At 38.4% G+C, this 24,261-nt stretch overlaps 1 protein-coding gene across 1 annotated transcript in view; it reads left to right on the top strand.

Moving 5' to 3' along the window:
- LOC128368593 (collagen alpha-1(XI) chain-like) overlaps nt 1-24,261 on the top strand; it is an 83,334-nt gene that overhangs the window by 57,961 nt on the left and 1,112 nt on the right. The window contains exons 42-66 of the mRNA XM_053329441.1: nt 1,275-1,382; nt 1,470-1,577; nt 2,279-2,332; nt 2,817-2,870; nt 6,717-6,824; nt 9,680-9,733; nt 10,330-10,383; nt 10,489-10,542; nt 10,802-10,855; nt 13,694-13,801; nt 13,976-14,029; nt 14,212-14,265; nt 14,655-14,708; nt 17,750-17,803; nt 19,785-19,892; nt 20,167-20,220; nt 20,590-20,643; nt 21,237-21,344; nt 21,716-21,769; nt 21,861-21,896; nt 22,003-22,056; nt 22,263-22,524; nt 22,706-22,818; nt 23,158-23,226; nt 23,430-23,663. Coding sequence (XP_053185416.1) covers nt 1,275-1,382; nt 1,470-1,577; nt 2,279-2,332; nt 2,817-2,870; nt 6,717-6,824; nt 9,680-9,733; nt 10,330-10,383; nt 10,489-10,542; nt 10,802-10,855; nt 13,694-13,801; nt 13,976-14,029; nt 14,212-14,265; nt 14,655-14,708; nt 17,750-17,803; nt 19,785-19,892; nt 20,167-20,220; nt 20,590-20,643; nt 21,237-21,344; nt 21,716-21,769; nt 21,861-21,896; nt 22,003-22,056; nt 22,263-22,524; nt 22,706-22,818; nt 23,158-23,226; nt 23,430-23,663 — 2,118 coding nt within the window. The remainder of the gene's footprint in view (nt 1-1,274; nt 1,383-1,469; nt 1,578-2,278; nt 2,333-2,816; nt 2,871-6,716; nt 6,825-9,679; nt 9,734-10,329; nt 10,384-10,488; nt 10,543-10,801; nt 10,856-13,693; nt 13,802-13,975; nt 14,030-14,211; nt 14,266-14,654; nt 14,709-17,749; nt 17,804-19,784; nt 19,893-20,166; nt 20,221-20,589; nt 20,644-21,236; nt 21,345-21,715; nt 21,770-21,860; nt 21,897-22,002; nt 22,057-22,262; nt 22,525-22,705; nt 22,819-23,157; nt 23,227-23,429; nt 23,664-24,261) is intronic.

Below are 24,261 nucleotides of genomic sequence, written 5' to 3'. Positions count from 1 at the left end.
ACCTGCTGATCAAAGATGTAATCACAGTTTAAGTGATTTGGGCCACCTACACAGGGATGAGCATCCACCTGGGCACAGTAAAGAACAGAGTAATAAGACACATTGATGTGAGAAAGAATGGCAAGACCTTGTATAAGTCCTTGGCAGAGGAAAGTGCATGAAAGCAGCTGATTCCTGCTATAACTACTGCTAGATAAGAGCTTGTTCATCAGCACAGGTCATCTCATCATTGAAGCTGACATCAGGGTCAAAATATTATCCGTTTATGATTATATTTAAGTTACACCAACCATCGGTTACATGATTATCTCTGCTAGATGTAAGCCTAGAAGGAGATCATGCATTCGGTCATACGTGTCCGTGTGTTGGTGGATCCGTGTGTGTCTACTGGACCCATAGCCTTATATTGTTTGTGCACATTTATAACTCCGGCAATCGGCTAGGCTAAAAGCAAGTCTGTTGCAGGACACATTGTGGCCTTTGTCATGGCTCAAAAACTGACAATCATAGAAATGTTTGGTCTCATCTTGAACTGGAGAATATGTAGATTGATAGGGAGGTAAGGAGGCGTTTCCTTTCATGTGGTGTGTTACAACAAAAGCTTCTGAATAAATAGCCATGTTTATATTGAGAAATTAACTTATTTTCCTAATTATTGGTTCCTTATTAAGTTTAGACAGGTGAACCCATGATGTTGGTTACATAACATTGCACTATTTTATACATCTTAAAGAAAACTGAGACTGCACTATTCAAAATAAGAAAACTAAAATATAAAGAGATCTGTGCTCTACTGAGTGCACTCCTCTTTTTATAGCCCTTTTACGCAATTAAATAAAAAGTATTTGAAAAATAAAAAACAAAATAAAAACATTTTCTCCATTTCTAACATTCTCATTGCGAAAGACATTATGGTTCAGTAAATAATGTCTTTGTATAGAGGGAAATGTATGGTTGACTGGCTACATGAATTGAGGATGAATGTCTTTTTCTGTGGAAATTGGTTAAAAATGAGAACAATTAGGCTTATCCATTCAACTGTATTAAAGATACTTCACATTAAAGTGGCCATAGTCTCTCAAACAGGTATTTCTTGAGAATGTCTTGATTAGAGCAGTCTTTTTGATGAACTCATTAAAAAAATAGATTTTTACTAAGTTAATCCAAGCACACTTTCTTTGTCCGTCATGAATTTTTCTGCAGGAAATTGGCTTTTTTTGTTAGCTTCCTCATAATGCTGCAATGACTAATGGGTCTTTGTTCACTGGTAACAGGGTTCTCCTGGAGAAAGAGGTGCTGCTGGCCCTGGTGGTCCCATTGGTCTGACAGGCCGCAATGGCCCCCAAGGACCACCTGGCCCTGCTGGAGAGAAGGGTGGCCCTGTGAGTATTGTTAGGTTTGAGGAAAACAACAATTTGATTGTCAGTGAAGCAGCATTTCTTAATGATTGTGATCCTTGTTGTGATTAGGGAGAGAAAGGTCCCATGGGTCCCGCAGGCCGTGATGGCATCCAAGGTCCTGTTGGTCTTCCTGGTCCAGCTGGTCCTCAGGGTCCCCCTGGAGAGGACGGTGACAAGGTGAATATATCTATCTAAATATCTTCTTCAGAGAATGAAATCCTGTTCAAACTCAACAAAAACATAGTACTACACTTGGTGAAAAGGTAAAAACTGATGGAAACATCTTTAGTGTTGTAATCCAACATCTATAAAGATGTTTTTTCCCCCAATGAGATCAGATTCAGGCCTCAAAGTACCATCAAAGTAACTCTACACCATCCTGGTAATTGCTTATGACAGACCACAGCTATTTTGGGCTGTGGTCTGTCATACAATAAACATGTATTCCAATGTCATATAAACATTGATGTTATAATGAACAGTACACATATATAGAAAACACAACATGTAACACAAACTATTTCTTTTTAGTTTAGCCTCAAGAAAATATGATCAGTGATACAATAGATTGTTGCACTCAGTAAACAAAAGAAGTATACACTGAATGCATTTAAACATTAGAACAACTCTCTGATCCCAGTCACGTCTCCTATCAGACCATTTTATCAATCATAGTGCCAATGGGATAAACAGGGAACCAATCAATTAATTGCAAACACTCGCCCAAGGTCTTTGTGGGCCAATCAAATTAGAATCTCTCTAGAAATATTTACTGCTCAATTGTGGCGAATGTGACACTTTAAGATATTGGACTTTGACTAAATATTTTAAGATGGAGGGATGTTGATGCTCTGCTGTTTTGCTGTATTGTACCACAGGGAGAGGTTGGCGGACCTGGACAGAAGGGGAACAAAGGAGACAAGGGTGAATTTGTAAGTCTTTGTTTTCCTATACTCTTTTTTATATAATGATCTTAACTAATTGAGCAAAGAATACTAGTCTTGGGTCAACTGAGGAGCTGAATTCTTAAATGATCTGAATAAATCAAAGAACCCAGGTTATTTGGTAGCAATGACTCATCTAAGGTTATCTTGCCCTTAACAGTCTGCTGAATGTATAATATTAACTGAAGTGTTGTTATGTGTGTTAAATGAGTTTTTTTAGTTTTCAGTAATACTTGTTCTCTGTATTTATCTAAAACATTTGAATTTCAATAGACTTTGGTTTCATCAAAGACATCATTTAGTAGATGTGAAAAAAATAAATGAAATATACAAATGTTCAGTTAGACAGTCTGTGTGAGGATGCCTCAGCGTGTTATTGTTATCATTAAATTTCATTGTTCCCTTGTGTAAATGGGAACTGCAGGAATATCTTGTCTCAGACTGCATATCTCTTTGTTCCCTGTACTTTCAGGGTCCACCAGGCCCAAGCGGTCTTCAGGGAGTTGTTGGTGCTCCCGGTCCAGCTGTGAGTATGATTTCCTTTGGCCATCCTTGAAATATTATCATATTCTCTCAGTTCACTTTTATTTATATGGTTGTCATAAATGAAAGTAAATTAGCCCCATAAATGACAACTTTCACACTAATATTTACTCCAATTGTAATTTTACATTCTCAAAAAAGCGACCTTGATTTGGTGGATAGTGAGTTTTAAAAAATGATTTGTTTACAGCTTTTCAGATCGTCTCAAATTGTGTGTGTGTTATTCTAATTGTTAGTTGGCCCCTGGTTACTTAATTAGATTGTCACAGAAAAAAAAACACCCACAAGTTTGAAATATTTACAACAATTCAAGGCCTCATGAAGACAGTGGAGGCGATGCTTCAAAACAGAAATGAGAACAGGAAAGAAAGTGTGTGGGAAGAGCTTTTCAACTAGCCTTCGCTAAAACTGTATTTGTATCATCAAGTGTCAGAATCATGTCTGGTTCTGGTCTGCACCCTGTTATCTGATCTGTATCTCTACCAAGTTTCATTAAGAGAAATGTGTACCTGATCCAGCTCTTTACTGATGTATTTTCTCTTCACCATTTCTGGCAAATGGTGTGATAATCAGTTAAATGAGCTTGATTGGTCGACTTGGCTCTTAATGGTACACAGTCGGAGACCCCTGTTACAACAAGGTGCTTTGATTTAAGAAAACATTTTATTCTACAGACGGACAAAAATTAAGTACTTTTCCCAGCCAGGTCAGAGACTAATTATGCAAGGAGTAATGCTTTTTAGTGCCGCCTCTGCAGTCCAAATACCTTTGGCTGCAGTCCCCATTAGTTTTAAAATCCCCATCCTTTTATCATCGTAATGTAACACAAATTTTATTTTAATCATGACTTTTACTTGAGGCAACGTATTAGTATTAGGGGACATCACAAAGAGTTATGTCATCACACTTGTTAACACCCTTTTCTTTAGTAGAAAGTTTTTTAACAATGAGCCATGAGGTACATTGCTATTACAGTTAAAAAGTAGTATTACCATTCACATATAGAATTAAACTTGTTACTGTCTCACAACCTACAATGGTATGCCAACCCACCCATCATTTCCATGTCTTACCTCAAATAGCACCAGACTTAGCTGAAAGTGCCGTCTTGTATTCTGCAGACCAGCCTCTACTCATCCATCTCATTAACACAACAAGAAAAGTCCTGTTTCTACAATAGCTGATGGCCTAAGGGCAACTAACAGCTCATTGCTGTAAATTATCAGGCCTTAACAACCATTCTAGCAAAAATTCAGCATCTGCAGGGCTCTGTGGGGGCTAAAATAGCACTGGTGAGACGGATTGCCGCAAGCAGGTAGTGCACCCAAGCTGAATAACAAATTATTTAACAGTTGTTTGTCCTGGTGAGTCAGTCTGCTCATGTGTATTCATACCTTCATAACAGAGTTCTGACTCATGCTGTGTAGTTTCAACATTGTCTGCTCTCTCTTTATAATTGCACATCCTAATGCTGCTATCAGTTTTGACTATATCTACCCCACCTCTAAAAGTGGAAGAAAAAAAATGCAGGTGTTTGTAGGGGAAATGAATGATCCAATTTCCTTTTCAACTTAGCCTTAACGATGTTTACAACAGCTCAGTTACCAGTGGTATTGTCTTCTAGATGCAACTAAGGTCAAACTGTTGGAATGAAATACTCTATAGCAAAGCACTATTGAGCTTAATCAGGATGCAATAAACATGCATCCTGTAAGTCAACAGTTTTTTTATTAGGTAATGTTTAATAAAAAGACTTTATAAGAAGAATCTTTTTTGGAATTTTTGTAAGTTGTGACGAAAAAAAACTCCTGAACTTGCCACTCACATTTGTTTAGTGGTCAATCTAAAAAATGCAGGTGACTCGTGACTTGCCCTTGTCTGACATGTCTGATCCCCATACTGTAGGTAAAATAAAATACAAGGGTTTTTTTCTAAATCACATTATTTCAGATAGGCCCATACAAAAATGATGAAGTCTCAAGACTCACAGTTCTTTGTAGAACATTTTAGGGTTTTAAATTGACTTATTTATTAAAGGATTACTTTACACACATATTCGCTTTTTTGCCAAGTGTTGGATTAGAAGATCAGTATCACTGTCATGCCTGTACAGTAAATATAGCCAGCAGCAGGTCAGTTTAGTTTAACACAAAGACTTGACATAGGAGAAACAGAAAGCCTGGCTCAGTCCAAAGGTAAAGAACAATCCATGTACCTAAAGTTATTACTGCAAGGTTGACAACCAGCAATGACTCTACACCTAGCCATGAAATACACTGTCACATAATTTATCACCACAACGACAATATGTGACACTACACTTTTTATACAGGTATTGTTAGGTAGGCTCTTTTTTTTTTTTTTTTTTTTTTTACCCGTGTCCAGTGTGCTAAACTAAGCTAAGTTGCTGCTGGCTGTAGCTTCATATTTACCATAGCCTACAGGCATATTAATGATATCAATTCTCTCTTGACAAGACAGGAAATAAGTATATTTTCCAAAAACGTGTCTGAAAACTTCACCTCTAATTCCCCAGTGAAAGCTTTTTTTTCTATTAAGAACTTAGGCATGAGTTGAATGCAAACATTTTTGCAATTGCTTCTCTCTTAGAGATTTATTTAAGTATTTCAGAATATGTGAACATTTTTATGATATATCTTATCGGCCATTTGTGGACATTATACTTTACATTCTAAGCATTTACTTTGAATGACAAAAGATACTTAAGTTCAAGCACTCTAAATCCAGTTACATCACTGATGCTGATCTCCCAAAGCAGCATGTTGGGCATTCAGATTTGTGACTTTTGTGAAGTAAAGACAAGTGAAGTCCTTCTAAACTTTAGCCCACCTTGTCAAAGACTACAGTCCAAATCTGTACTCACAGTACCTGTAATCACCTAACATTTCCCTCTTAACTGTTTTGCATTTAGTACCAGTGCCTGAGGCTGCCTTCATGTCCCAAGGCTTAGCTAAAGCTCCACAAGCACTTTCAAGTGCTGACATGCGTTTGAACTGAAAACTCCCAGTTTGTCAGCACTTCACTCGTTCCCTGTAGTCTCCCCTTTCTATCCTCTGTTGCCTTGTGCACATCTGACTTCACAGATGAAGTCAGCATCTTTCACATACACTGTTTACCATAACCCTGTGGCTATACTGTACTGTAACCTGTGTTTCCAAATGAGATGCCTTGGAAGACAAGCAGCTGTTTTCCCAGGTAGCCCAGCAATATGTGGCTCAGTCGCTAACACTGTTGCTTTATGATAAAATTGATATCATCTCTCCCTTGTTCCTTTCACTTTTTAGTTTAAATGTCTTCCATGAATTTTCCTCTGAATGCTCAAAGTACTTTCCCAGTCAAAAGACTTTCAGATTTGACTCTGAACTCTGTTATCAATACACAGTGAAATGTGCCAAAACTCTTAATGGCCTGTGAGTGCAAACGTCTGCTTATGAGTTAGCCTTGAAACACAATGTTGACCTATCCAGGATGCATGCTGGGAAAAGCTCCAGCCCTCTCATGACCCTGAGCACAAATATGTGGGTGTAGTGAATTGATGGAAAGACGAATTGCCATTAAATGACCTTCAGAAAAGGCTTTAAGGTAACTGTCTACCCTAATCTATGTTTGAATATGGGCATCGACCCACTCTCTACCATATGAGCCTGGATATACTCCATAACCTTGAAAAGGATTAAGAGGGTGAAGCAATCCCATAAGAGAAAATCCACGTAGATATGAATGTTTGTGGTCTAGCGTTCGCTGAAGCTCTGGCTAATGGGGATCAAAATAAAGATGTTTGGATTTAATGAACTTTGACCTCCCACAGGGAAGCGATGGTGAGTCTGGACCGAGAGGACAGCAGGGTATGTTTGGCCAGAAAGGAGATGAAGGACCCAGAGGATTCCCTGGTCTACCAGGACCCATAGGACTGCAGGTAAGTTTACACCAAATCTGCACACACATACACTTTGCACAGACTCCTTTAGATGCACATGATGATTCTCTTTCTATTATGCTCTGAACTTATGACAATATGATCGTGTTGAAAGCAGCATAGTAGGTATGCACATCACTTTCCCTCTGTCAAAGCCAGCCAGAGCAGTATGAGTTCCTCCACACCCTTTAAACCGACAGCATTTCATCTCTCCTTACATCATTTACATTACATCAAAACAGAGCATAATTTATTAATGCAGCCTCGGCTCCTAATAACACTTTGTATTACTCTTGGGCAAATAATGCTTTTTTCCCCCTCAAGGACTTCCCTTAGCATAGACATTGCTAAAAATCCATCACCATTGCTAACATTTTGCATTTGGCATTTTGCCGTGGTGTTAATGGTAGGGGAGACTGCCATTGGTTTTCCACTCAGACTACATCATTATCATGCAGTAAACCGCTCCCCTGCAGTGCTCCCAGGCCCTAATAAGAGACCAGCTGCTTTGGTATCCTGTATTTGTTTAGGTGCATTAATTCATATATAGTACATACTGCATGCATTTGTCTCTTGTTTTTATAATACACATATTACATAGCACACATACTGTACCCAATATGCATTTAGAGCAAATTGGACCCTCTGAATCTAGCTACTGTAGGAAGTCAGGCCTTTGTTCAAGGCTGCTTGGACACATATATGGACACATTTGCTTTGTGTAACATTTTATTGATAAATGACAAGCAGTTTAATTTTCCACCCTAACAAACATTAGTCTGCAGCTATTTGTCTTATTTTACATTTTGTATTAGTTAGCCAATTCATGCAAAGGTTCTCCTTGGAATCATGTCCACAGAATAGAAAACATGTTTCTTATTTAAGTGTGACTGTGTATCTTTGAAGGAAGAAATAACACATTCTTCATCATACAAATGAAAAGTTGAAATGATAATGAATAAAATGATCCAGTACACTAATGGATTTATAATGCAACCTATATTATGGTAGCAAATATTTGCCAGTGTTAGCAAAGTTTAGGTAAATGTATCTGTTTAACTGACATTACTGAGTCAGTTCACCAACTTGATGACCCCTTCTTGTGCTACTTTTACATATTTTAGTATTTAGTATATACAGTGCTATTATCTCATGGCTGTGGCCACAGATGTTGGTGTTCAGCAGAAGTTACAAGATAATAATAGTATGTGTGTGTGTTTTTAGCAGATGTTTGGCTTAAAGAAAATCATCCCTTAAGGATGTAACACTAAGATTAAGTATACGCTTTACTATTGTCCATCACTACTTTGCTCTATTCAACTATCTTTGACTCAAAACAGAATGAAAGAGGGGCAAAAGGGCAAAGCATTGGATCATTTAAGCCAATGAGCTGAAGTTGAAGAAACTTGCTTTGGTGGCAATGAATAAAGAAACAGCGCACTTTAGAATATCTCAAAGTCAATTATCCAAGGACTCACTAAGGATGAAATTAGAGCAAAGCCCCGCTGGTCAATAGGGCCAGATAACGTTGTTATTAAGTGCAATTGGCTTTTAATTGGGCATAATGCACTCCATCTCCACTCTTTTAATTATGTTTGGCTAAGCTGCCCTTCAATAGATGGCAGCAGTCACTGCGAGCTCAGCTCTTCAATGCAATTATCTGTAGCATTAATGATTTTTGACTATAGGGAATGAATGGCTTCGGTTTGAAAGCCTTCCATCATTTGGGGCTGTGTTTGCCGCGGAATATTGGAGTCCTCGCTGAGTGAATGAATTCCTCCGATTAAGAGGTTAAGATGTGGACATGCAGGAGAGTAAATATCAGATTTGATTATACCAGAGTGTTTTCATTGTTCAAGGCTAGTGTAGAAAAGTTGAGGGAAAATCTAATCATAAGTAAACATTTATTGATTTGCTCTGATATGTGTGCCACGGGGTAGTTGTGTGTGTTTATGTACCGTATGTTAATGCTACTCATTACACACTTTTTTTTTAAAGCCTTCTAATCCATTAAATTTTACAAACAAGCTTAACACACCCATCATTCATCAAGATGCTGTCACATCTAAACATTATTTATGAAAAAAGTTGCTTTATTTATTTTTACATTCTTACTACCCACATGCTTCATTACTATGACTGAAGTCCCAAACAGAATCTGTTATAAATTAGCCTTCTCTGCCTTCACAAAGGTATAGTAAATCAACAAAATGGGCTGAAATTACACATATGTGATTTCAGTGATCGATATCCGTGTCATTCTGGCTTTACGGTAACTTATCATTACTCCTGCTTTCCACCCACTTATTGATTATGCATGCTCCATCATCCAAGTTTAACTAACACAACAAATAATAACTGTAATTATGCAGATAGACAATAAGCAACAATAGCGAGTGAGAGCTCCTTCATTTTCATTGCAGATAGACCTTCCCAAGTTGTATTCAAACTGTTTTAGTCAAGCATGATTGAATCCCAAAACTGGATAATACACATTGCCTGCGCTGTCCCCTTTGTTTCCACTTTCCCATGGACGTAGATGGATGGAGCTTCCATCCTGTAATTTACACAGGCTGATTATACCCAAGCCTCCCATACCCTTTAATTACAATAGGCGTCCTTTTTGACTAATTGTGTGTTTACACTCTGGGGTTCCGGTTGTATTAATGCGTTCTCCATCACATCACATCCTAAAGCTCACTATTCAAATACACATCATTTGAAACTACCTGTTAATGAGCAGCAAAAATGTATTCATACTTCTGTCAGTGGATTTTCTAATGTGCAGTTTTGTCTCAGGTGGTACTTCACATGACCTTTCTCTTTGTTCTAAAGTATATTTGCCTTCTTCTCAGGGTTTGCCCGGCCCTCCTGGTGAGAAGGGAGAGAATGGAGATGTCGGAGCAATGGTGAGTGTACCTCTCTCTGTGACTTCTCTCTGTTACAGTGATTCGTATTGTTTTCACGTACAACCCAGTGAGGTGGGAAATTGTGCTGATTGTTCTCAAGTTTTAGTCAGTGGATGAGTTTGGCAACTCCACCAGTCACTTGGCAGATGTATTTGAAGCCTTTGGAAAATGTATTGATACAAACATTTTAGCGAAAACTTTTTCTGTTATTCAACAATAATTTCGAAAATGTGCACTACAGTTAGACTACAACAAAAATGTTCTCAGTATAGCACTTGGATATGAGTTCAGTAGTCAGAAAAAATGAGTATTACATCCAGATATTGTAAGAGACTAGTTCTTACAGTACCTGTTTGACTTTGGCTCACAGCTTGCACATGTATTGTACACCTGTTTCCCATACGATCAAATATAGCTTGTATTCTGTGCTGTACTGTCGTATGTAGGTGAACTCAACATGATAGCAGCTGATGCTTTAACATGTTGTTATTTTTACAGTTTTAAATGCATGATTAATTGAATATGCCCCCTGCAACATGTTAAGAAAGTCTGTGACTCTGCACTATACTTAACATAACTTCCATGTCTGTTGACAGGGTCCACCTGGTCCTCCTGGCCCCCGAGGTCCTCAGGGTTCTAGTGGAGCCAGCGTAAGTGTGATTGATTGAGTTCTTTCTTTTTGACAAGGCTTCAGTATTGTTTTACACTTTTTGAATGGATATTCCCTAACTAAGGACTCTGTGTTTTTCCTACAGGGAGCTCAAGGTCCTCCAGGTGGTATTGGTGCAATGGGAGGTGTTGGTGAGAAGGTAAGAACCAGATCCAAACACATCCACATGATTTCAACATTCCTTTTCATTGGTGATTTTTTTGCCACAGAAATTGTTTCTCTGCCTCTTAGGGACACTGTACTTTTGTACGTCTACATATAGCTTTAAAAGATTTGTGTATTTGAAATGAAAGCAGAAGACAAATTGCAAACTGGAACCAGAGTTAGGGCCTGTTTACTATCAGTAGTGTAATCGACATTTTCACATATTAACCTACATTTTCATTGTCATACGAAAGGGAGAAAACGGCGAGGCTGGCAACCCAGGACCACCGGGAGAGCATGGTACCGGAGTAAGTATAGTAACATACTAAATCAGATTGCATTTTTATTCAGAAAAACAAAAGTGCTGATATGTATATGTGTAAACCATGTATAAAATCTACATAGAGAGTAGTATAAACTCAAAACAACGGTGTATACTTGTGTACTGTTCAACCTTTGATTAATTGTAGCTGTCTAAACTTTACCTCCATATCACTTTAGGGTGATGTGCAGCAAAGCTAGCAGCCTGAGGGCTTGTCAACAGATAATTAGCTCAGTTGCATTTGGACACCTCCGCTGTGGTGGTGTCATTAATCTAACCTCGTGTATGGGGTTGCTGTGAGAGCAAAAGTCAAAATATTTCATGAGTTATTTCATGTGACAAAAGTATCACAACAGCATAAAATTTGTTTACAGTGACATTCTGTTGTTTGAAATATGTTTTGATGGGCTGTTCTCATTTAACAGGGATTCACCTGCACTGATCTACATCATTTTCATAATGCAGCATACATCTGCCCACAATAACCTCATTGCTATTTACTTTTCAATGGTATAAATCAAGATAAAGTATTCACAGTAGACATCCTGAATCTCAAATCAGAGCAGTACCATCAATCCAGGCTAAGTAGTAGACATTGGTTGTGCAAACCAGGAAGGCCCCACCATATTTATGGGTATAGACCAGTCACCCTCCTTGAGCCTGAGTCCATCAGATTGTATTGACGTATCCATCTGCTGCCACGTATCTGTTTACAGTGACAGATAGACCCACTGTCAGATCGAGGTCAATTTCAAAGGTGCTGTGCTGGCATCGACAAGAGAAGCGCTCTGCTCTAATGGGCCAACTAACGAGTCTGTGCTTGTAATTATGCTTCAACGGCTGCTCTGAGACATAGCCAGCACTTTAAGACACTGCTTCTGGTAGAACTAGAATGAAGATTATGTTGTAATAATGAGGTTTAGTGTAAAAATTTAGTGGAACAAAATATGAATTTAAAAAGAAACCCAGACCAGTTCAGTCACTGTGCTACAGTATCTCAGACGGGGAACATGGCTTACAGTCAGAAACATAAGATTTAAAAAAACAACAACAAAAAACAACATGAGTTCAAAAATAAAAAGAACAAAATATGTTTCCTGTACATACAATATACAGAACATAAAACTATCTCTAAAATGCTGCATTACATGATCAACCTAAACAGAGTTATTGCATAAGGAACAAAGGAGGTTTTAATCCCATTGCATTAGAGCCATAGTAGTCCAAATATACGGCCTGAGGGAAGAGTTTCAAACTGTTCAGGTTACCATACCAACCAATCATAGTAAAAGTAAGAATGGATTCAATAAATTACTTGTACATAAAAAAATCACCTCTTAAGGAAGTACAAACACTGCAGTCCCTCCATACAAACCACATTAAAATTGGCATCAAACTTCAGGGTTTTATCAATTTCCAAGATATTTATAGTGTTCTACAAATTCGATGCCCATTCATTTGATGAAGGTCTGTGATGATGGGTCGGATGATTTCCTTCTAAAATCAATGATCATGTTCTTGGTCTTTGTGGCATTTAATTGGAGAACGGCCTCATCTAACCATTTGACAAACTCATCTACCACCGAGCCATGCTCAGATTCATCTTTATGAAGCAGTGAAGCAGGCTGATGATAACTGTATCATCAGCAGATTTCAGGATGTGCCTGTCCCTATGCTGGCTGCTACAGTCATTGGTGTAAAGACTGTACCACAAAGGGGACAGGACACAGCCCTGAGGAGAGCCAGTGGAACAGGGCCCCCATCTGACAGAAAGCCATTCACCCTCTGAGACCCAGCCCACAAAATTTACATCAAGATTAAAATCAAAAAGCAATTTCCTAGCCAAAACATGTGGCTGGATAGTATTAAATACAGATTAGAAATAAAAAAGTATGGCATGAGTGTCAGGACATTCTTGGTGTTTATACAGGAATGTGACTGAGGCATCCTCTACGCTTATCCCAGCCGCATATGAAAACTGCACGGCATCCAGAGCCTGCTCCACCATATCCAACAGTTCCCTTTTGACCAGCCTTTGAAATGAAAACCAGCCTTTCATGACCAGTGATGTCAATGCCACTGGTCTGAAGTCATTTAGCTCCTTAGGGGTTCCACTTTTAGCCACCGGGACAACAATGGACTCCATAACTTCCATAACTTTTGAACCTTTCCCTGCTCCAGAGACCTCCTAAATATATAACAGAGCACCTCACAAAGCCCATCTGAACAATAAAATAAGTCTTCCTGTGATATAATCTCTTCCGTCCCATGCTGCATTCAAATTGTTGCAGCTTAAAATTTTCCTCTAACGTATTTTTATATTGTAACTTGACCCTCTTCATTTCCACTCTGACCTCTTTTTAACTCTTTTTTCTGCCTCGTCACCTTTAAGGAGGGTCCTATATTTTCTATCTAGCACATTTAGTAGATTTAGTAGCCCATGGCTTGTTATTAGGGTAGACTTTGACATGCTTCTTAGAAATAATTGTATCCTCAAAAAGTGTCAGAAATGGCAGTGTCAGTGAGTTCATAAATGTCTGAGGCAGAGTCTTTTAACACAGAACAATCAGTGCAATCAAAGCAGCACCTTTAATTTAGAAACCCAAGAACAAATGATCTGATAACTAATCTTGAAGGTTAATTCTAGTTCCTTTTGTCTGATGTCAGAGCCATGCTTAGAGGTCTTTCAACCCATTTGGTGCACGTTTCGATGCAAGCTGGTGTGACAGCCTTGTGCCTTAGTTTAGCATGCTATTGTCAAAGTGGCATGGACTGCCCTTATGTGGTCTTCATGCTGACAAGTTTGTGATGCATTTTTTCCCAGGGCCCCAAAGGAGAGACTGGAGAGAAGGGAGAAAGCGGCCCACCTGGAGCTGCTGGACCCCCCGGTGGCCGCGGACCCTCTGGAGATGACGGTCCCAAGGGTAACCCTGTAAGTCAGCACCAGTGACAAACACAGCTGTGACTTATGCATTATTAGAGCTGTCAGCAACAGCATCACTTTGTCATATTTCTCAGTCAAGCTGTTTGCTGCCAGAGCTGTTGTGACATGGTGTCAAATATCTGAGTCAAGCTCAGTCTTCTCACTGTCTCAATCTCTCTGCAGGGTCCTGTTGGCTTCCCAGGAGACCCTGGTCCCCCTGGTGAGCCTGGTGCTGCTGTAAGTGCTACTTTTATCTGATGTTGTGATATCATGTCTAGGATATTATACTGTTTATGAAACTAAATATTTGTATAATTTCTTTTCTATTTTTATGTGTCATTCTTTTCTCATTTTGCATAGAAAGATTAAATGCTTATTTTGAATTAAATTCAATATGTCAATTTGTGTATTTTGTTTAGGGTCTTGACGGTTTACCAGGTGACAAAGGAGATGATGGAGAAGCAGGTCAACCTGTAAGTCTTACATCATTCGAAGTTGTGAAAGTGAACAAATGAAGAATATTAGCCAGTCACATTCTGCTATAAGAGCAATTTCCCATTAACAATGATGCAGGAGAATAGAGCAGGTTATTCCCTCCCAGAATATTATATATATATATATATATACGTATGGGTGTAATATTTTCATATAAAAACACCTTTTTTACTGTATATTTTAAATTCAGTGCTGCCAAAATAGATAATGCTTACAATTAAGCTACAATGTTTTAGGAGAGTCTGAGGATCCATGTCCATTCTGTGAAAATTGATCACTTTTTACAGATGTAGAGATATCTCATTATGCAACAAAACTCTTCATTTTACATGAAGTAGATTCAAGTGTTCTGTCTCCTCTAATTTAGGGCCCTTCAGGTCCATCTGGTGAGTCTGGAGTACCTGGACCTCCTGGCAAAAGGGTGAGTACATTTTCAAAAATGATAGATGTGATGATACTTCTTTTAAGCTCATGAGATGTTCTCTATGTTAAGATTCACAATGATCATATAGGCTCCAAGCTAACACCCACTACAGGGTGACTCACATGCATGATCACATGTTTAGATTTCATTAATATTAATATACACGTGTGTGACAGGAAAGAATGCCCATTAGTTTTGCTGAGTGTCTAGAATAGCCTGTAATTGCAGCTACAGATCATCCTGTATAAGAATATTGACATATTGTGATGTGACTTTCAGTAATGTGAAAGCAATTTGACTGCTGCTGCTGCTAATGTCAGAAAATTAAGTTGTCACACAAATGTCTGGCACTGGATGCCCTTTCTGTCACATCAAACTTGAGCTGAGATTATTTCATTTCACTAGCGTAGCACTTTAACGATCCCTTCCATTTACAGTAATAATGTTTTACAATTAGCAATAAAGCACATCATTAATGTACCGAATGAAAGCCTGGAGCATCATGGCAAGACAGGAAAGAGACTGATATTTAAAGTCAGTTCATCCTATTTGTGTACTTCAGCAAAGATGCTGCTGAGTAAAGCCTAACTTGTCCACCACAGAAGACTCGGCTGTTATCTCCATGTATTAAAGGCTGTCCTTTACATTTTTCTTATTATCAACAAATCCCTTGAAAAGAATAAAACCAACAATTGATCCTACTAACAAGCATTGCTACTGTAGCAAAAGTTGACATATCTTATTCCTCTGAGAACCACAGCTCCATTGTTGTCCAAAAACTATTAATAACACAGCACTGAGCCACACTGTTGCACTGGATGACATGGATCTTCATTACAAAGAACATGGGCACTGCAGTTTATTTTAAGTCATTCCCACATACACTGTCCTAGTGGTATAAACACTTGTTAGCACACAAAACTGGTGGCTGAAAATGCTCCCCCACAAAACACACTATTTGCTCCTGTTTAAGTAATGTTTCCTAAAAACAACTGCTGTTTGGGGGAATTACTGAGTCATTTGTAAAAACTGAAAGTACAACAATGAAAGCATATATCCTTGATCTATTTTTTATGTTGTATACATATTCAGTAGGAAAAAAGGGTCTGGGCTTAAGAGTCACAGACACATAAGTATTAAAGAAGTATTAAGAGACAGATTTTTGGTTCTGTTGTTGGTCTTTTCATGGAAAATGTTGACAATAAAAAAACAATACAAGCTGTATCCTTTAAAGCATACTATGCAGGATTTTTCTTAAAAGGAATGTATAGACTCTTACAAAAATGATCCCTCTCAATCATCACTTGCAACCCACTAGAAGTGTGAGGCAGTGTATGTATCTATAGAGACGCTGCCCTCTGCCTGTATTAACTTATTATTTTTCTGTGTTTGAGATGTTTCTGGGCATTAGCCTTTGGGCAATAGGTGTGTAGCCCCCAGACAATAGGTGTAATCATCAGTGTCTCCATCTCTTCTGCTCCACTTTGCTCTCTGTCTCTGTTACATGGATGTATGAAGAGCCACAGCGCACAGGAGACAAAGGCTACATTAGGAGCTGTGGACATGTGTATTTGTGCTTTAAACGTAACCACCATGAAACAATCAGAAAATAACCTTTTGTTCATCTGATTTACGGCTTTGTCATCACCAGTGCAGGCTATCTTGATTCACTTTCTAGCTCACTCGACCAGCGCTGCTCTCTCTCATTCTCCCTTCCTGGCTCTTGTATCAGCTCGCTCTAGGCAAGCCGATGAGGAGGGACCAACTTACAAACACAAATCCTGCATAGTATACCTTTAATGCAAACACCGTATGGATATAAAATAGCACTCTTATATGTCATGAGAATATACGTAAACACTTTTTGTGTTTGTGATCATTAATGGATAGGGACTAGATAGTGAAGCCACATGGTGAATAGATCTGTATTACAGTTTTCCACAACACAGAGATCTCAAAATGTGATTACAATAGTCCGTTGTGGCTGTAACACATTCATTTCCAAGCTTATCATGACCACACAGCCTGCATGAAGATACAACCCTGCAGGTTGTTGGACAGAAAATGAAGATGATTTGGGAGATAACAATATCTGAGATAAAATGTCTAAAAAAAATAGCTGTGGTGCTGCACTGCCAAAAAATGTTAAACTATGTTTGTTAAGTGCTAGGGATGCTCATTGCATGTTTTCAATGTAATTCCGTGGTAATTATGTGACAATTATGTGTGAATTATAATTCAGGCTTGAAAGATTGATCATACATTTTGATGTTAAGGTAACCACTTTTTGGATACAGAATTTGTATTCTGAGGGATAGTATCTAGTAGAGGCTACAGAGCAAATTAGACCCCAGTTCCATGTTCATGTTAATGGACTTTGTGATATGATTTTTCATCCTTCACCAAGGTAATCACCAAGGTAATTCTGAGTTAGTCTCTCTCCCAATATCTCTTGGAAATTGACTCAGGTTCGGTGCTCATTGATGCATGTGGCTGCTTGACTACATTAGCACACAAGCACGCACGGTTGAACACACACATGCCCGCATACACACATCCACTAATGCACATACACAGTTGCCAGAGCTCATAACCTACATTGAAGACTGGTGGCTTTTGTTTGGTCTATTTGATTGTGGTTTCTAATGGCAAATGACAGCCCACTTACAAGGTTTTGACCAAAGGCTGTTTGGTGAAAATGCTGATGTGCTTTTAGCTCAATGTGTTGAGAATGTAGGGCAATTTGCTCTTACTGATGTTGTCTGGCCCTGCTCAACCCTCTCTCTTTAAAACGATTCAAGGTCAGATTATGCATCAGCTGAACAATTAGTATGTAAAAAACTACTTCCTGTCAGCACATGTCAGATAATAATCATATTTCCCTTTATAGAGGATAATAATCTATTTCATGTTCTCTTAAAAAGGTTGAGGTGACATGACAAGCTGCTGGTGCTTTAGTTAAAGAGCTATTCCAGTTATATATATCTGTATATTCATGTAAAAAAAAGAAAGTAACATTTGACTGTGTTTCTTCTCAGGGACCTGTTGGTAAAGCAGGCCAGGAAGGCAGACAAGGAGAAAAGGGATCCAAGGTAAGTCAACTTTTAAGTTTCAACATTAGCTTGTGCTTTACAAAGAACAATCAACTACTGATGTGTAGATCTGATTTTTGCTGGGATTGGATTTGGTTAATAGTATGGAAGAAAAGAAAGGCCTTAACAATTCAAATAGTAAATACATTAGTATTTATTGCAGCTGTTACTGGGAACCTTCAATAAACCAGCACTAGATAAAGAGTGCTCTTGAAGACAAAACGTTAACAAGGGAGTTAGCGATGTAGCTTCAGCCTAGCCCATTAAGGGCTTTGTAAATAAGGAGAAGGACTTTAACGTCAACTCTAAATATTACAGGCAGCCAGTGCAGAGCAACTGGACTAATGTGCTCTCTCCTCTTGTTCAGGTTAATAGCCAAGATGCAGCGTTTTGAATGAGCTAATGTCTCTGTGTTTTTTTTTTTTTTGTTCGGGAGGCCAGTAAAAAATGCATTAAAGTAATCAAGTCGGCTTGAAATGAAGGCATGAATTAATTTCACAACATCTTTTTGATTTATGAACAGTCGTATTTTAGCTATGTTTCCAAGGTAGACAAATGATGTTTTTATCACCTTGTTAATGTGGGACTTGAAGATTATTAACAATGTTATTATTTAACTGTGGAGATATTCTGTCAGTCAGCCTCTTTTTAACCTTTATTAGAGCGTCGTGTTAAAAAGCAAATGGCCAGATATTGTTGAAATTTTCAACCATGTTATTTAAAAAGCTGTCATAACTTTATGGCTCAAATGATCTCATAATATTAGAGAACATTTGTTGCAGCCTTGCCATCTAGGAATCTTTTTTTAACCTAAAATTTGTTAAGATTAGGTTGGCACACAGTGATGGTCAGAAATAGGGAATTTGATTATTGAAACAATCTTCAATCCTTTTGTTATTACTAAGTCTAGGGTGTTAATATTTGTATGTTTGATGTGTTCAAAGCGATCCTAAATTTAGAGGCTCCATATCTTTGAAGTCGTCTGTTTTATTAATATGAATATTCAGGTCTCTATTTAGGACTAACCTATTATATCTAGTGATACCAAGTGACATCAGCTCTGAGAGTACTTGTAGGAACAGTGATGAATACTCTCACATACTGTATAATGAAATGATGACTACTGATAATTCGGCTAGTTCAAGAGCAAGATATTCAAACAATGTAAATTCACCTAGGTCAATGTCATTACACTCAGTCTGTGTAGAGAAAATGGCTGCAATCAGTGCAGTCTGTCATGACTGTAGTCTAACTGACTACAGCTGATAGAAATTATAGTTTAGAGAACAAACCTGTGTCAGTGTTACTATACCAGTGAACCGTAGAAATAGTTTGTCTCCAAATCAGATGGTTCAAAGAAAAGCATGAATAGAAAACCTGACAAATCTCAGACATAGCCTCGGTCTTGCTTTTGTTCTTTATCGTTCTCCATCTTGCGTTAACGCACGCTGGCATGCACACACACTGTTACAGACACACACACACATACACACATTCTATCCACATTGAGGTAAAGGATTAGAGTTGATTTGATGGAGACAAGACAATGCCTGTGTGGTGATCCTAGAGTGTCAAATCCAGGCCTAATTAGTTGTCAGAACAATTTAATCCCTTCTTCCTATCACCCTAGTCGATATGACATCTCTGGAACTTCAATACATAGAAACTGACTGTTCTCGTGGGACAATTGATGAAATCTGGTAACATTTGATTTGTTTGGATGTTGCAAATCCTCAAATCCCTCCAATCTGCGTTCTTTTTCTTTTTTTTCCTTTTCCTAACGAAAACACTGCAGAATATTGAACAATGTGACTTTCTGATACAAGATTGTTTCAATTATCAAGCTGGATAAAGGTCTTGTCGTCACTGGCGCAGAAACATGTTTGACATTCATTCTAACACGTATACAGGACTGATCCAGGACTGCATAAGTCCTATTGACCGTAGCAAGGGATCAATTGTTATTTTCTTTTTTCTACAGGGAGAAGCTGGAGCAGAGGGACCTGTTGGAAAAACTGGACCTGTGGGACCTCAGGGACCCTCTGGAAAACCTGGTCCTGATGGTCTGCGTGGAATCCCTGGCCCTGTTGTGAGTACATGTTTTACGATGAATGTCTGGCACTGTCTATGCTTTCAAAACAATGACATATCTCCGAAATTCAGGTGGTGAATAAATTACGATTTATGAATTTATTATTATATTATTGAGAAAGTACAAATAATTAAACTATATCTGTATTAAAACTTGAACACCACAGATAGATTTGTGTGCCATTACATGAAATGCAATTACGGTATCTCTAAAATATAGACTTCTATCTCATGTCTCAGCCTTTTACCAAATACATTTTCTTTCATTTCAGGGTGAACAAGGACTCCCTGGTGCCTCTGGAAAAGATGGACCTCCTGGACCTATTGTAAGACATATGCTTCCAACTCCCCTCCAGTAAAACACAGTCACAAATGTAGTTGTTGAATAAATCAAAAAATGTGCAAACTGTATGATGCTGCAGCTGGCCCACACCTTGTTAAAAAAGCTGTATGTTTCATGCCCTTTACCTATCAGATGACGTATTAATCGATCATCTTAGAGAGAATGCTTTTTATGGTACAACAAACCAGCTTTTGATCTGATAATGTGTTTATAGCAGTTGATGCAATACCTCTGCAGGGTAGATACAGAAGAGTCACCATGAATACACCTTCCTGGAACGGCTGTCTGTAAAATAATCAGAATTCATTTCACTGTCATTTATGCTTGACAAACTGATTCTTTACCTCCACAGGGACCCCCTGGACTTCCCGGTATGAAAGGTGACTCTGGATTCAAGGGAGAGAAGGCAAGACATTATTACGATGCTAATCTCAAATTGCTTTATTGTGTATTTCTCATATCTGCTTATGCACCTTATCTGGAGCTTCCAAAGTAAGCAAATATCTAGGCCTATTGCCTCTATCTCTTTGTTCACTCTCTCCCAGCGAGATGAAGAAAGGTTTTGCTCTGTGAGGAGTTTTCACAAAGTGATTTAATGCAGTGAATGAATATGTATTAGTCCAATAATATCATCTTTGTAATGGTCATTGGTTTAATGCCAGCATGCAGTAGTCAAATGGGATAGAAGCAGATGGCCATAACTGCCTAGCAGCAGGTGCTGAGATAGACCACCTTTGTTAAATATGACGACCACTATAAACAAACTAATTATTTATAGGCAGAACTAAGAAAGTATTGAGGTCATCTGGCCAGGCATTGTGCATAAAGTTGCAGCTGAATTTGCATATTTGTTTCACTGCCTTCCTTTTCTTAGGGTAATAAATGGTGACATAAAACTTTACTAGATATGAAAATGACTTGTTGTCAAATGGATAATTAGTACAAATATTTTTTCCTTGGAATTTATAACAATGTTTTTTTTTTCTCTTACTCCTCCAGGGTCATCCTGGTCTAATTGGTTTGATTGGACCCCCTGGTGAACCTGGAGAGAAGGGAGACAGAGGATTGCCTGGACCTCAGGGTTCTGGAGGTGGCAAGGGTGATCCTGTAAGTTAGAATTTGTATCTGTGTATGCTCTCTATGGTTTCCATAAGAATGTGGATCTCATAAAGTCATACCTCTGCATAAATGTATATATCATGAGTGTGGCTTCCCTGGAGTTAAAACTACCACATTGGTTGTTTCCCTGACCTGCACTATATTTTTATGACAATATTGATATCAATATTTGAGAATCTGACAACAATAAATCAGCTATATCTATGTTTTTTTCTTCAATCTTAAGTTATTTTGAAGAATATACTGACATATCTGCAGTTTGCTAATAGCACTTTATATATCACCCCAGCTGATTTATTGGAATAGCTCCAATTGTTACTTTAAGATGCATTCTGACATAATGTTTTGTCTGTTATAAGGGTATTGGTGGTCTCCAAGGTCCTCTCGGTCCTCCTGGTCCTCCTGGTATTCCTGTAAGTTGCACTTCTTCTTCTTCTCTCTCTATTACACCATAATTGTTGTTGGTCTCTAAATGTTCATCTCTTTGTGTTGGGTTTTTAACAGGGTACTCACGGACAGAAAGGTTCTAAAGGATCAAATGTAAGTTATGTTTCTGTTCTGTTTGGTGTTATGATAACATTAATTCAGCACTATGTCATTCATAGAAGTCTCTTAATTATGTCCATGATGTTTTGTTTTCTATCAGGGTTCACCAGGTCAGAAGGGAGACTCTGGATTGATTGGACCACCTGGACCACCTGTAAGTTAATTGTTCATTGTACTTGTTCAATCTAAGTAGATCAATCCAAATATTATGATTATGTACTTTATGAGAATTATTAAATGATTAACAATGGCATTATGGTTAGAAAATACTGTACTGATCATGTAAACTCTTTTACCCTGAATGTTGTCTCATTAAACTATAATTTGCTTTGGCTATGACCTTCCCCCTCCATGCTACAGGGTCCACCTGGGGACATCATCCAGCCACTGCCCATGCAGCAGTCTGCCAGAAAGACCAGGCGGCACACAGAGATGCAGGGAGATGAGGCGTTGGCAGACTACGGCATGGATGGCATGGGTATGGAGGGAATGGGGGATGTCTTCGGATCCCTCAACAACCTCAAACAGGACATTGAACGCATGAAGTTCCCCTTGGGCACCCAAGACAATCCTGCCAGGACCTGCAATGACCTGCATCTCAGCCAGCCTGAGTTCCCAGATGGTAGGGGCGGAGACAGTGTTGACCTTCGTAGTATTAACAATGGGGCAGAATTCATAAAGAGTAGCACTATGTTTCGTTTGTAGTGCTTTAAACACTGTAAACATATGGGTGGGTCATGTGGCCAAAGCAGTGTTTTATACCACAGTCTTGGCTATATCTCATTGCTGTGTTTCTCTCCCAGGTGAATACTGGATTGATCCAAACCAGGGCTGCATAGGAGACTCCATAAAAGTGTTCTGTAACTTCACAGCAGGTGGAGAAACATGCGTCTACCCAGATAAGAAATCCATGGGAGTAAGTACAAGACCTAAATCAAATGATGATGACACTTATTATCATTAATATTATTATTGCTAACGAATTATTTAGGTTTGTTTGATAGTAAATGCTGTTAGATGGAGCGTGACTGTCACAGAAAATAATTCAGTGTACTGTTTTGACAAAATGAAGAATAATTTGCCTTCTGTTTAAGTAAACTTCAGTTATTGTGATCATTCAATGAGGTTAAAAACCCTGTAGGAGGCATTTGCATATATGTAACAAATGTCTGTGTACACTTATATGTGCAATAGTGACATGTTGAAAGCTCTCTATTTGTCATTAGTTGAAATATGTGTTTGTTCTTTACTCTAGGTTAGAATATCCAACTGGCCAAAGGAGGCTCCGGGTTCATGGTTCAGTGAATTTAAACGTGGCAAAATTGTAAGTCAACCTATTTCTTTATTATCTCCAAGCAGACATTCACCCCCTTTATTTTTGTCTGTTCTTTCTTTCCACATTCCCTCATCCTTCTCACCTCATCACTTTATTTACCTATCCTGTAACTTATTTCCTTTTCCTTCCATGCTTCTTCTTTCATCTAACCCCTTCTCCCTCCATTTGTGTTTCTCTCCATCTGCCCACAGTTGAACTACGTTGATATGGAAGAAAACACCATCAATACAGTGCAGATGACCTTCCTGAAGCTGCTGAGCTCCTCTGCACGGCAGAACTTCACCTATATTTGCCATCAGTCTGTGGCGTGGTACGACGCCAAGGCTGACAACTATGACAAGGCGCTGCGCTTCCTGGGCTCCAATGATGAGGAGATGTCTTACGACAATAATCCTTTCATCAAGCCGCTGACGGACGGCTGCTCGGTAAACACACATTTTCTAACTTTCAGTTTGCAATTAAATTTCGTCTAAATCCCATGAAATCCTAATAATCCTCATAAATATGGAGACTATGCTAAAACTGTCAACGGAAGGAATGTCTAAAATTGTAAAGACTCAATCAGCTGTTGGGAAATATCTGTTGTGACTTTCAATTACATGTTCACCTATATAAACTGGAAGTCCATCACAATGTATATAGTCCCAAAACTTTTTTTTATGGGACCTTTTACTCTTTCATCTAAACAGATCCTATGTTAGAAAGTTAGTGAGTCTGCTGGCTCAGCAACAGTTACGCCTGTTGGTCAGTAATTGAAAAATGGAATAACTTATCACCACATAAGGGTTAGGGTTATGTTTTTTAATTTAATGATGAGTAAATCTCCACTTGGTAAACAGAGACCATTAAACATAATAACAGGGTTTTGGTATCAAGTATAGAATCAGATTTTTGCTAAGAAAAGCCTTGACACTTCCTCATCAGAATTTCTAGATTTAGAGTATTAGATGTTTTCTGTGGTAGATGGTAGTTGGTTTTATTTTGGTTGATTAAATGGCAGGTTGGACTTCTTGGTATATTTGA

The sequence above is a fragment of the Scomber japonicus genome, chromosome 12, assembly GCF_027409825.1.
Source record: "Scomber japonicus isolate fScoJap1 chromosome 12, fScoJap1.pri, whole genome shotgun sequence".
Taxonomy (NCBI): domain Eukaryota; kingdom Metazoa; phylum Chordata; class Actinopteri; order Scombriformes; family Scombridae; genus Scomber; species Scomber japonicus.
This window is presented reverse-complemented; position numbering and strand designations above follow the sequence as displayed.